Source organism: Chrysochloris asiatica, unplaced genomic scaffold (genome assembly GCF_000296735.1).
Source record: "Chrysochloris asiatica unplaced genomic scaffold, ChrAsi1.0 scaffold00184, whole genome shotgun sequence".
Classification (NCBI taxonomy): Eukaryota; Metazoa; Chordata; class Mammalia; order Afrosoricida; family Chrysochloridae; genus Chrysochloris; species Chrysochloris asiatica.
In genome coordinates, this window is record NW_006408702.1 from 1,558,763 (window position 1) to 1,573,013 (window position 14,251).

Sequence of the window (14,251 nt, forward strand, 5' to 3'; positions counted from 1 at the left end):
AGAGGAGTACATCATGTTTAGCGATGCAGCAGGTCCACGAAGGTGAGGAAACCCTTGCTGAGATGGACTGGTACAAAAGATGCAGGATGGGCTCACACATTCTGCTGGTTGTGAGGATGGTCCAGGACCAGGGAGTGTGCACTGGATGGCTGAGATCCCGAGGTTTTCACTGGCTGATTTTCAGCACTAGATCATCAAGCCTTTTGTCCTTGTTCATCTTAGTCTGGAAGCTCCACTGAAAGCATTCAGCATCTGAGCCCCATGGCTAGTGAAGGTGCACGAGGAACACTGGCCAGGAACTGAGCCTAGGTCGGCCTCATGGGAAGTGAACCAGGCAAGAAATGTAACGATGGTGCCAGTGGTGGCGGCACGGTGATGGACTCAGGGAGGGGCATGCGTTCCAAGGTCCTTTCCATCACACCCAAGTGCTGAGCAGGCTCCGGTTTGATGGAGACCCAACGGCTGATTTGAGTCGCCATACTCTGAGCCACATGGTGTCTCTGTTTCATTGACTCACACCTTGAAGGCTTCTCCTTCATAGCACAGATAAGATTCTCTAGTTGCAAAGGCTGCTATTAGAACCCAGGTCAAGGAAGGAGCCACGGTCAAGGATCACTAAGAACTGAAATGATATCCAGCCAGCAATACAAAGTGTGCTTGCCAGAGAATCTCAGGATTCTTAGAGAGGCTTCCATGTTGGCAAGAGCACAGCAGCAGATGAGGGGGAGCCCAGCTGGCCCCACTCTAAAGGGTAAAGTGCTCTTCCTCAGGACGTTGTTAGTGGAGGAATGTGAGCCATGTTATCTCAGCACACTGCATCTACAATGGCCCGAGGGTGTCACCGAGTAAGGAAACAGGCATTACAAGTGGCTGACAGCAACTTACAAAGAAATGTCAGCAACTGGCTGTTTTCACAACAATAAGAGCTCTGCTTATACTACCCAAGGGACAGGGTCCTGCTCAATCCCATGGGCCCCTTGTCACCAGTCATGGCATCCTTCTCTGGGGAGACAGCTTGCCAAGATTCGTGAGCGCACGTGCTTACCACTGCACATGTCCAAGTTTGATAACTAAATTAGGCAGGGCTGAGGGAGTCTGGACACTGTCTAGTTTTCCCCGCCCCCGAAAAATCCCAGCTGTGGACTGATTAGGAGTTTGCAGACAAAAAAAGAGAAAATCTATCCACTAGGTGTGGACCAGCTGCAGCAGGAATATCTGGACAATTATTCTGTTTCTGTGTCTTCTGCCTTCCACACACTCAGCCACACACTGAACACCACCACTCTGGGCAAAGCGGCTGGGGCCTGAGTCTGCAGTTGCTCTCTGGCACAATCGCAGTGAGTTGAGGGCCAGAGGCAGGGTCTCTGCTTGTGCCCTCCAACCCTGAAATGGATGCGTGTGGTATTTCTGGGTTTGAGGTGTCAACTTTGGAAGCTATGGAGACATCAAAGCATAAATAGCCACACGTTTTCAAGAAACGTTTCCTCTTTTTGCCAATGAAAACAGGAGGCCCCCGCAGCAGCCCTGGGTATAAGAGGGCTTTGTTCAGCTTCACCCAGGAACCAATCAATGGAGGCCAAATAGGGAAGCTCTAAGGTCCAGGAAAAGACATGGCTGTCCTTCTCTGACAAAGGGTTGGCTGGGCCAAACTGACACTCTCAACCCTGCTCTGCCTGCCAGCTAGTCTCCCACTCTTTCATTCTCTTCGGCTTCCTCTCTGATGGGCACAGAGGCAGCAAGCCTGGCCACAGGGAGGCCAGGGAGCAGGGGTCTGGGAATGGGGCTGGAGGGTTCTGGGAGCCTGTCTGCAGAGCTAGCTGAGCTGGGCCATCAGGAAGCAGGCTGCATTTGACATAGGGAGTCCTGGTGTGGCACCGTGGGTTAATGCGCCAGACTGCAAAGCCGTTTGAAATGCAAGGTCGGTGGTTCAAGCTCACCAGCTGCTCCTCGGAAATACCATGGGTCGGAACCGACTCAATGGCACTTAACAACAGCAGGGTGGTATCACCCGAGTGATACCAGCCCTCAAGGTCTTACCATCTCTTGATTCCCCACCCAACATCTGAAAGTGCAGTGGGACATCAGTAGGAGGCGGCTACCTGAGCTAGCGTGGCATGTCAGTTCACGCAGGTGAAGTAGGTTCATGCAGGTGCAGACGCAGGCAGAGCAGGTGTCTCCTCCTCCCTCCCCTCCTCTCCTCTTCGCCTTCCTTCCTCCCAAACCCTCTCTGTCTTTCACGCCTTCTCTTCCTCCCCTGCTTTGCCCCCCTTTGCCTTTTCAGACACATTTATCATTGTTTGAATGAGTTCCAGATAGATGGGTTTGGAAGTAGATTCCAGTGGGCAGAGTGTTGTTGTTGTTGTTAAGTGCCTTTGAGTCAGTTCCATCTCACAGTGATCCTGTATAGGGTTTCTAAGGAGCGGCTGGTGAGCTTGAACTGCCGACCCTGTGGTTCAAACTGACCTTACAGTCCAACGCATGAACCCACAATGGCCCATCAGGACTCCGTGGGTATATTGTTCCCCTAAATCAGGAATATTCACCTTGCCAGGCCCTACCTGTAAAGGAAGCTGCTGAGTCCTGGCGTGTCCTTTGTACCTAATACAGTACAGCTTATCCCAAACCATACGCTTGCTTACTTCCCAAACTCACCTTTATATTCTACCTGGCCTTTTCTTTGTCATGATGTGTAAAGCTACTTATTTTGTTTGTTGAGATGGCCACATGGCCTCTACTTGCCTCCTCAGCTAAGGTCAGCATGGCTAGTGGCAGAGGCCCCAGGAAGGTCTGACACGCCACCAAGTGCTATGCCCAGCACTGACTGTAGGGGGCAGCACCATCAGAACCTTCTGAGAAAATCCACTCCCTCAAGGGCTCCGAGGCCTCACTGCCCACCCCAAGCCCATTCTGGGGGAGGGCATCCTCCTCTCCAAGGCCCCCACCAAGTCACAGGAAAAGCATGTCACCTGGCATCTGCCGTGCACGCAGAGGTCCATCTCGTAGGGCCCGCAGGGTGTGCCATCCAGGACCCTGTCGGCCACCAGCAGTGGGGACTCCTTCCCGAGGGGTGAGCAGTAGAGTTCACAGGGCTTATCTGGGGAGGGAAAGATCGGGGGATATTTACGTGGGAATGAGGACATGGTCACATACAGGTGTAGGTGTCCGTGTGAGATGGGCAGACCAGAATGAAAGGGAAACTGCATGCCCATCCCTGGGATCACCCAGAAGGAGGCGAAGGGGAAAGACACAGATAAGAAGAGTTCTGTGGGGTTTCAGACTCCTTTGTTCCTAAACTCTTAACCTTTGCAAAGGACAGCATATGTCTTCTCACAAGGCTTCACGAACATTCTCCTGTGTGCTAACCTCAAAGGATGTTGGTTGTATTTGAAGAGTGCACCCAGGAGCAACCCACCGTGGGAGTAGGCAAGGAGGGAAAGGGAAAGGAGCTGGGGGCAGGCTCTATGGCTTTTTCTAAGAACTTTAGTGTCTCCCAGTTGCTGATGAAGAATTGGAGAGCTGTGAAATGTGGCAAGAAGGTGCTGGAAGAATCCAGACAGGATAAAAGTACAAAAAGGAAACATAGGGAACTCCAGAACAAACTGTAAGAGCCGCAGCATGGGCAGAATGGAAACCCAGGTTTCTGCTGCCCCTTGAACTGCCTGAGTGTCCAGAACACGTGAGACTCTCATGCCTTTGTCCAACCTGCTTTCTCGGCCTGCAAACCCTGCCTGCACTTGGCCTTCTGGAAAACTCTTATCACCCCGGATGCTTCCACTCCAGTGTTCTCTCCTTTCATGCCGTCTTTGTCCAGGGTGGGACAGTCATCTTTTGGAGCAAAGACAGCCCCTGCCATTATCCTGTGAGCCTGCAGTGGTTTGAACAACTCCCAGATACACAGTAATCTCTTATAGGGAGGATTCCTGTGGCACTGTAGGATCAGCACTGGTCTACTAACTGCAAGGTCAGCAGTTCAAATTCACCAGCTACTCCTTGGAAACCCTATACAGGGCCACTATGAGTCAGTACTGACTCAATGGTATTTAACACCAGTCCACTGCTGCTTAAAAAAGACGTGTACTATGAATAAGTAATTGATCTTGCAAAATTCTACCATGTGATGTCCAGTATCATTTATATCACCATATTTTCCAACTACTGTTCCTTCCTATTTGTTTCCAGTAAATAACATCCTGATAAATAGAAAAATGACTGAAATTATCAAAGACTTAATTTTTCTTGGATTCATGGAAGCAGCAGTCAAGAAATCAAACAACGTAACGGCATTAAACAAATCTGCTGCATAAGACCTCTTTAACGTGTTCGAGAGCAAAGATGTCAGTCTGAGCACTCCAATGTGCCTGCCCCTAGCCATGGTGTTTTCAGTAGCCTCATGTGCATGTAAAAGCTGGACAGTGAATAAAGAAGGCCAGAGAAGAATTGATGCATTTGAGTTATGGTGCTGGAGAGGAATATTAAAAGTACAAGGGTGACCTATACTCATGGATGTAGCAGCTCAAAATACCAATTGAGAGGCATGGTGACTTCACATAAAGAATCAATGCTATCCCTTCTATATACAGGGTAGATAGGGACGGGCAACTTAGACATTGGCTACCTAAAATGGGAGGGGGCTATAAAGGCATGAAGTGACTGGCTTACAAGTTTTCGAGAGGGAATTTCGTTTCAGAGTGTTCAGGAGAAGGTAGAACCCACACTGAATAGTTTTCATATTGTCTAGATGGGTCTGGTGAAAGGAGATAGGGATAAGATTCCTATGATTCAATAGTAATTGTTATCATGACTAATTGCAACTGTCACAACTGTAAAGGTAGAAGTTTTGTAACACAAAGCAGGGGATTAGTTAATCTTACATATCAGGAACAGAGGACCGACAGTAGGACCATCAAGGGAGAAGAGCATGAGCAGAATGTGGGACCCTATCCAGAGAAGCAGCGACACCAGAGATGGAGGCGGAGATGGGGACATGGAGAGAGGGAGCAGCTGAGGACTCTAGACTCATGGAAAGAGAAAGCTGTGTGCTGGCAGTCAGGAGGCAGGCTTGCAGAATGTGCCATTTGGCTGTTTAAATGATTATATATTCCTGAGTGTTTTTGTGTACACTCAAAAAAAAAAAAAAATCACAGGGAATAGAAGCAAATACTGTTGAATGATGATGCATGGAGGAGATTGTAATCATTGTAATGACATGAAATACGATAGGATCAGTGTAAAACTGATGTTCTCCCATGTAAACTATCACTCAATTCACAATAAAAACTTTTTTAAAAAAAAGTACAAGGAAGCCCTGGAGTGGTATTATAGGATAAGCAGTCGACTGAAAGGTCAGTTTGAACCACAAAGTTGATGGTTCAAATTCACCAGCTGCTCCTCAGAAACCCTATACAGGGTCACTGTGAGTTAGAACCAACTCGACAGCACTTAACGACAGGGACTACCAGAAGAACAAACAAATCTGTGTTGGAAGAAGTACAGCCAGAATGCTCCTTAGAAGCCAGAAGGGCCAGACTTTGTCTCTCATACTTTGGACATGTGAGCAGGAAGGACCAGTCCATGGAGGACATCATGCTAGATAAAGTGAAGGGTCAGTGACAAAGAGGAAGAACCCAATGAAATGGATTGCTATGGTGTTAGCAGTAATGTAACACTTGTGAGGACGTGCAGGTCTGACAGGCAACGTTGCCTTCTGCTGTGTGTAAGGTTGCTATGAGTTGGACTCGATTCGACGGCACTGAACAAAAATAGTCCATTGTTGCAACCATTGTGTCTTTTGCGTGCCCTCAACTTGGGGACTTCTAGCACTATATTGGACACTATTCTGTTGAGCTCCACTGAGCTTTTATTGGCTGATGTCCAGAAGCACATCACCAGGCCTTTCTTCCTATGTCTCTCTTAGTTTGGAAGCTCTACTGAAACCTTGAACCAGAGACCCTGACGGTATCAGACATACTGGTGACATAGCGTCAAGCATGGTAACAACACAGAAGTCACCACAGTACAATACACTGAGAGATTCCATTCTGACAGATGAATTTTAATTACTTTTAAGACACAAAGCTGACTGGATGGCGATCTGTGTGCCAAGGCGGGGCCCACACTTTGATCTGTTCACAAGAGTAGAGTGGATGGAGGTCACTTGCTTCCCAGGTCAGCAAATGGAAGATGTTTCTCCCCATGAATGTACCCCATACACATGCACACACAGGTCCCTCCCACATGTGGGGAGAGGTGAGCAGCAAACAGAGTCTAGGGACTTGCAGGTCTCGTGGATAGGACACAGCAAACATGGGATGGGGCAGGATTGGAACAGTCTAGGCGCTTTCCAGCAGAGCAGGCAGGGCGTGCTCTGGGAGAAGGTGCCATGCTGGCCGGCTGGGGTGTGCTGACCTGAGCAAGTGGCTAATGGGAGGACAGCCCTACGAGACCCATATGTAACTGAGTGCAGGCTCCGGAGGCTCATCTGACAAGATTTTTCAGGTGCTCTTTGAGAGGTTCTTAGTGAGCATTCAGTGGGTACCTGAAAGAGGGGTAGCTCCCTCCAATCTGCTCCATACCCCAGATTGCCCCTAACGTTTCACTGTGAAGAAGGAAAACTATGGGTTGTAATTACTATTAGACTGAAATGCTGGCTTAAATCCAGGGAGTATCCTAGCTTAAAGGTGATTTATTTAATATCAGTAATAATGATGATGAGGGTAGGAGCTATGATTGAATTGTGTCCCTGAAAAGCTACGTTGAAGTCCAAACCCCAGTGTTTGGAAACAGGGTCTTGGCACATGGTATCCGTTACCATGAGATCATACTGAGCAGTGTGGGTCCTAGTCCCACCAGAGTGGTGTCCTTATAAAAATGGAGAGGAGACACAGAAAGATCAAAGGAAATGGCCATGTGGCAATGGAGCTAAGGTGCAGCAACAAGCCCAGGAACGGCTGGGACCCTCAGAGCAGGGAGCTAAGAAAGGGTCTTCTACTAGAGCCTGCAGACAGCATGGCCTGCAGACCCCCTGAAGTTGAATTTCCTGCTTCCAGAACTGAGAGGGAAGATTTCTGTTCTGGTGATGACAATTATAAGTAATTGTATTTATTGAGTGTATATTATGCGCCTGTGTTCCTATCTTACAGACGATCACATGGGGCTCACAGAATGTGTGTTGCTGCCCAACGGCCCTCAGTGGGAAGGTCAGACCCACTCCGTGCCATTCGCTCCTCTCTTTCCTAAGGAGAGGTTGCATCTGCTTTGTTTGGAGAATCATAAATAATGCTCTCTGCCATCACTGTCTACCCTTCGAGCAGAGAGGAGAACAACAGAGTCAGAAATATGGATGAAAGAGTCACGTGGATTTTGGCAGAGATGAAAATGGATGTAGGCAAGGAAAGAGGCTGCTTTGCGGAAGAGAGGCTGTTCCTATGGGATCTTGGTGTGAGTATCAGACAAGTGAGGGTCTCTGGGGTCTCCAAAGCAGGAGGACCCAACCCCAGATGGGGTTACTTCAGCCATGGTCTCTAAGCATAAATGCACAGTGGACTCTGCCCGTGCTGACTCTCCCACCTGCAGACAATGCCTTCCATGGCATAGTCACCCAGGGACACCAGGCTCTAGAACTGATTCTGGAGTTGGGTCTTCCGTACTTGGCTTTGCAAGAAATCCATTTGCCCATCTCCTTTCTTGAGAACGCTTCCCTTCTCAGAACTCAAAGGAGCCCTGGTGGCGCTGTAGGATACGCACTGGGCTGCTAACCTCAAGGCTTGCAGTTCAAATCCACCAGCTATCGAGAAAGATGAGGAGAAACATCAGGCTCTCTGCTCCTGTGACTACGACAGTCTTGGAAGCCCTGTATGTAGGGTTGCTGTGGGTTGGACTCAACTTGGCGGGTTTTCAGAATTCAGGGCACACCACGCTTCCAAAGGGACTAAGAAGAACTTCCTCACACTTGAGCCAACAGAGGAGGCTCAGAATCCCTCATCATTCTCTGAAACATTTCCCTCTCCAGATTGCCTGAAGTGGGAACTTAATCTCTAGGATGAATACAAGAAAGACCCTGGGAAATGATATGGTTCTGGGATTTACCCTTGTCCACCCGCTTACATCACTGTTGTTGTTAAGCGCCGACTCACAGTGATTTCTGTATACGGTTTCTGAGGAGCAGCTGGTGGGTTTGAACTGACTTTGCGGTTCAGTACTTACCTTCCAGAGCCACACCAGGACGCCACTTACAGTACCAGCAGCATGTTACTGCTAGTTGCCGTCAAAACAGATGCAACTCATGGGGACCTTATGCATAACGGAACAAAACTCTGGCTGGTTATGCACCATTTTCATGCCTGAATCCACTGTTGTGGCTCCATCCCAATGAGGATTTCCAAACATGATGTCCTTCGCCAGGGACACATTTTCCTGATGACATACCCAAAGAAACAAGGTAAGCCTGGCCATCATAGTCTTTAAGGAGAGTTTCAGTTTTATTTCCTCTAAGACTGATCTGTTTGTTCTTCTAGTCGTCCACAGTAGAGTCCTGGTCTTCAATAACACCACCATTCAAATGCAATGATGCTTCTCGGTCTTCCTTCTATATTTTCCAGCTTTTGCATACACGTGAGACATTTGAAAAGCCCATGGCTTAGGTCAGGCTCACCTTAATCATCATGGTAACATGTTTACTTTTCAGAACTTTAAAGAGGTCTTTTCCAGCAGATTTGCTCAAAGCAATATGTCATTTGATTTCATGATTCCTGTATCAACAGATGATGACTGTTCATCACAGTTGAATAAAATCCTTAACAATTTCAGTATTTTCACCATTTATCATTATACTGCATGGATGATTATATCTTAAACATTATATGTTGTTTGTTGTTGTTAAGTGCTGTTGTTGTTAAGTCCTGCGCCATCCCCTATATAGCGTTTCCAAGGAGTAGCTGGTGAGTTTAAAGCGCCGACTTTGCAGTTCAACCTGACCTTGTGGTCCAGCGTTTTACCCTACAGTGGCACACCATATAACCTTGTACCCCATGGAAAAGAAGTTTAGAGTTTCATCTTACCTGGCTGATGTGTACTGAGATAAAATTCTGAGCGGAGCTAAGCAAGCCAGGGCAGGTCCTAGAGTCTCATCGTTGCCCTGTTGGCAGGATTTATACTTGGGTGACAGACAGGGTCAAGAGAAAGACTCAGGGGCCCATAGGCCACAAGATCACATGAGCCTAAAGAATTGCCCTTTCTTTACTGGCAAGCTCAGCTGGTTGGACCACTAGGGCCACGTGACTACAGGTGAACCAATCAGTCTCTCCTGGGAACTTGGTACTGAAATCTAGAAATGGATAGGTCATGCCTACTTGCTATTGGCAAATCACAAAGAAGTCTACATTTGCCTACCCACAATTCTGAACGACGAAAAGGCTCTGAGAATGCTTCTGACACTTGGTATCTCACGTCATGGGATTAGTCACGGGCAGAGACACTGATGCGTCTGATGTGGAGCACTGTCCGGGACCCCCCTGGGGTATCAGGTGATATGTGGTTGACACGTTATTGTTACCTTTCTAACACCTGTTGCTGTTAGGTACTGTTGAATCAGTTTCCGGCTCATGGCAACCCCATGCACAATAGAATAAAACATCACCCAGTCCTGCGCCATCCCCATGAATTAAGACTGGGACGACCCAGAGGGATTTCATTGGCTGAGTTCTGGGAGTCAAATGCCATTCTTTCTTTGTATCATTTCTCTGGAAGCTCCATGGAGACCTGTTGAACATCACAGCAACATGCTAAAACCTAGATGTCCCAAATTCTGTAACGTACCTGGCCCCAAAGTTATCTGGTAGGCGACTGTGGACTTTGTAAGAGATTCTGGGGTGCCGCTGTACCAGCCCATGTGTGGACAAGCTGTGAGAAAGTCAGCTTTCAGAGGAGGCTGGAGCAGGAGACTCAGGAACATGTGCTGCGAGGAGGTGAAGGGAAGGTCCTGACCAGGACCCAGCCGACACATGGCCACCTTCATCCTGGCCTTTGGGTCTCGTGGGGACAGAGAGCTCTGACCATCACACCTTCGTTCCCTGGAGGCGCAGACCTGGAGCCTCCTGGGATCCTTCCCTTTCTGCTGTGCTGGGGGAATGCGCCAGCACACCCAATCCTGGCCTTCTCCAAACTCTCCAACCTTCGATGGACACGTGGCCTGCTGGCTGGGGCAGGGAGGTCTCAACTCTTGCAGGCTTCCACTTAACGACATGCCACGGGGAAAGGAGGAATGGGGTGGGTTTGGAAGGTAGCCATCTAAATGGGTTTCTGTCTAAAGGCTTTTCCACTTAGAAATATTTTCTTAGGAGAGTCTTTGTCTTCTTTTTGGAGGTGGTGTAGATTTGCGGCCCCGAGTCCTCCCCTGGAAAATCTACCCTGTGAGATTTTTTTTTTTTTTTAACAGAAGAAAAATACAGCTTCCCCTTTCTTTAACTATGTGTCACTAGCCAAAGAATTCCGCAGTGATAGCAATCCTATGAATAGGGCAGTCATAGTGGGTTTCAGAAGAGCCCAGAGTCTAACCACAGGAATCGGTCCTATCAGGGCTGAGCTATCAGTGTGCCTTTTATGAACAAAGTTTTCAGCAGGACAGTTACAATCTGTACTCCCCATCCTGGCTTCTGAATTGGCTATTTATTATTTTGTTTTTAACCTTGTGAAATGAACCTTTAAAAATTGCGGGCTTCTGCAACCCAATATGCAAGATGTCATGACACTTCCAACCCCAAAAGGGGGAGTGTAAGAAGCTAGTCTTGAAAAACTCTGAACTTGGGGTTTTCCTGTCAAAGGCGACAACTATCCTACCCTTTCGCTGTTCTTCTAACAAGGCTGCACTTTTTAGATCAAAGGCTATGGTATTCCGGCTGTAGCGATTTATCACTGGTGCAGAAAGAAACAAAAAACAAGTGGGTAAAAAGACATTCTGAACCCAACGGGCACCCCATCTAGCATGGTGATGCGGCCAGGGGGCCCTTCCAGCATGGAGGGTCTGGGCAGGCGCAGTTTCAGTCACTGTGATGATAAGGAACGAGGAGTTCAGCGATCCAAAAGTGGTTGGAAAGTAAAACAGAAGTTTAAACTGGGCTTGGAGAAATTGGTGGAAACATAGACATTTAAACAGGATTTCTGCCTTGAATCAACGAGGCAGGAGAATTTAGAACTGAAACAAATGGCTAAGGAGAGAATAACAACAAATCCATGCACATAGTTGAGTGGAAATGAAACTGAGGTGAGTCTGTCTGAAGCCTGACCTTTTCTTGCTCCTGCAAAATGGGAAGATGCAAGACAGGCTCTAGAAACGTCTCTATTGGAAGTTCAGAAGAATGCCTCTTCTCATCAGAACCTGTTGCCGTCCTTTCTGGGGCCATCTCCTTCCGGACAAAGGGTCTGGATGGCCAGACCCATCTGGAAGCCTCCTACTCCCTCTGGCCAGGTGGAAAAAGAGGAAGAGGGCCCCCAGTTGCATGTGCCTTCAGTTGCTTACATCCCTCCTAGGAGACTGGTCTGCAGGGCAAGCTCAAGGTGTGAACGCTGTACCTCTCTTAAAGTCAGTTAGCTAAGCAACACTATCACATAACTGCCGACAGTGGTTTTTTGTTTTTTGCTGGCTTGTCTTAAAAGTTAATTCCTGGGGAGTAGCCTGAAACTTTAAAATGAGTCCACAGCGATGTGGCCAGACATTATTTATTAATATTGAGAATGTCTTCTATGCATCTGTCAGTTTGTCATACTGTGGTGGCTTGTGTGTTGTCATGATGCTGCAAACTATGCCACTGGCATTTCAAATACCAGCAGGGTCACCATGGTGGACAAGATCGAGTATTATTTAGAGATTCAGACTACAAAGAGCAACCCGATGATCTCCTTCTGAAAATCAGCCAGTGTTAGCTGACCTACTTGCTCTGGACATGCCATGAGGCAGGATCGATTGCTGGAGGAGGACGTCATGTTTGGTGACGCAGGGCTGGAAAAGTGAAGGAGAGCCCCAGGGAGATGCATGGGACCAGCCACACAAGGGACTTAAACATGCTGGTGATTATGAAGATGACACAGAACTGGGTGACATTTTCTTCAGTTTTACATAAGCTTGCCATGAGGTGGAGTAGACTCGGTGGCAGTTGGCTGTCTGTCTATCTTTCTTATCTATCTACCTATCATCTATGAGTCTTGGCAGAATATCAGGTCACGGTGTAGGCTTAATGCTGTGGTTCTCAGGCATTGTTCCAGTAATGCCTGCTCCTACCCTCGCCCAGTTATGACAAGTGAGCTGTGTACATAGTACAGACTATAGATCCCAGTGATTCTTCTCTGAGCGGCCAAACAGAAAGCTGATTACAGGAAAGAAACGGAAGATTGGGTACAAGAATGTCATTCTCCTGAAACTGCTTTAGAGGAGGCCTAAATTGTCAGGCTGCTCACTTCTGTACTTATCAAAATTCCCTCACCCTGCACCCGGAAGTCATGCTTTCTGTCTTGAAGGTCTGACAATAGCTGGTTATTTTCTGTGAGTTAATGTAACTCCACAAGGACCCGGGTCAGCCCCTTCTCCGGCCTTTCGTCAGCTGTATGAGCATGAACATGCCCTGAAGTTTGTCTAATAAATGAGATGATGTACACAGAGCTAACCTAACACAGGGCCTGTTCCACGGTACAACCAATTAACAGGAGCTCTGGCAGCATAGTGGCTACGAATCGGGCTGCGAACCGCAAGGTCAGGAGTTCAAAACTACCACCGGTTCCTCGGGAGAAAGATGAGGCTTTCTGCTCCCATAAAGATTTACAGCATCGAAAACCCTGTGCAGGGTCGCTATGAGTCGGAACTGACTCCACGGCACATAACAATAACAACAACAACCCCCTTTACAGCCGAAACTCTCATTCCCTGAAGATAAACAGAATTTTAGCTGCTGTAAACTTGGATTTAGGTCATGGGGAGTCCTAGCTCCAAAACTCAAACATCGTAAACCCTACATGTACAGGACAGACCACTGAGTGTGTGTCAGCCACTAGAAATGTCGGCATGAAGGGCTTGGAAAAAACACATGACTTGCAGTTATCATTTTTCAAAAAATTGTAAACTAGTCCCTATATTTCCCCAAATACCCCAGTCAAGGGGCAAGAGAGTGAATCCAAAATAAGGCAATAGAGAGAAAAAAACAAAACAAACATCAACCCTAGAAACTGACACAAGCAGATATACAGTCCAATGTCCTGCTCTGGAAGGGCCTCGTGCTTGCACTGTTTGTCCTGTGCCCCTAAGCATGTGGCTTGGGGACAGGCAGCTAACATACCCGCCACTCTGAGAAATGTGTGTGTGTGTGTGTGTGTGTGTCTAGTGGAGAATGGGGAAACAGCAAGACTCTGTTCTGTTCCCTGCCTCCACAGCTGTTGCTTTGGGAAAGCCTCAGAGAAACAAAATTCAAGCCCACTTGTTAGTTCATGGCTGACTGGAATGCCCTGGTTCTCTTGGGTTAATGGAGAAGTACCCTTTGAGTTTTCCAGAGATTGTTAAGCTCTTAGGGGAGATGGGAGGGAGGTCATATGCCTTTACCATCAAGCACCACAGCGGTCAGCAAGCCCTTCCTCTTGCTGCTCAGCCGGTCATGGGTCTGGCACTGCTGGTCCCGAAAGCTGGGCAGGCCCTTAGGGCAGGGCAGATTTTCGCAAGCTGTGTGCTCTACGCTGGCTCCCATGCAGTGTGTGCCTCCAGGCCCGGGGCTAGAAGGAAGAAAAGGGTGTGTATTAGCCAGACTGTGATGTGGAAATTGTAGGGTGCTCTGTTGTTTTTATGTCTTTTGGGAGGAGGAGGGGCTGGGGCAAGGTTTCCAAAGCAATTCTCTCTGCTCTTGCCGACAGACCATATCTCAGACATCCCAGACCCACGCTGACAGCCTTTGCAAGTAAGTCAACAGACTGCAAGAATCGTAAATCAAGGTCATCTGGAAATAGAATACAGTGAGCGTCAGTTCAGTGGAGTTCACAAATCATGCTTTGTGTCTGAGCTTAAAACTTGACCATCTGAAACACTACACACCTTGTGTGGGATTTTTGGTGTTTTTTTGTGTGTGGGGAGGGGGCTTCTATGAAATGAAGTGGTTTAAATGGCTCTTTAGTATACTCCGAGCAGCTCTGGTAGCGTAGTGGTTACGAATTGGGCTGCGAACCTTAAGGTCAGCAGTTTGAAACTACCAGCTGTTCCGTGGGAGAAAGATGAGGCTTTCTG

At 47.9% G+C, this 14,251-nt stretch overlaps 1 protein-coding gene across 1 annotated transcript in view; it reads right to left on the bottom strand.

Annotated features, from left to right (window-relative positions):
* The window catches only part of ADAMTS17 (ADAM metallopeptidase with thrombospondin type 1 motif, 17), a 744,430-nt gene that overhangs the window by 231,488 nt on the left and 498,691 nt on the right, over positions 1-14,251 (bottom strand). Inside the window, exons 13-14 of the mRNA XM_006872136.1 lie at positions 13,580-13,746; positions 2,967-3,094 (exon numbers count right to left, since the gene is read on the bottom strand). Coding sequence (XP_006872198.1) covers positions 2,967-3,094; positions 13,580-13,746 — 295 coding nt within the window. The remainder of the gene's footprint in view (positions 1-2,966; positions 3,095-13,579; positions 13,747-14,251) is intronic.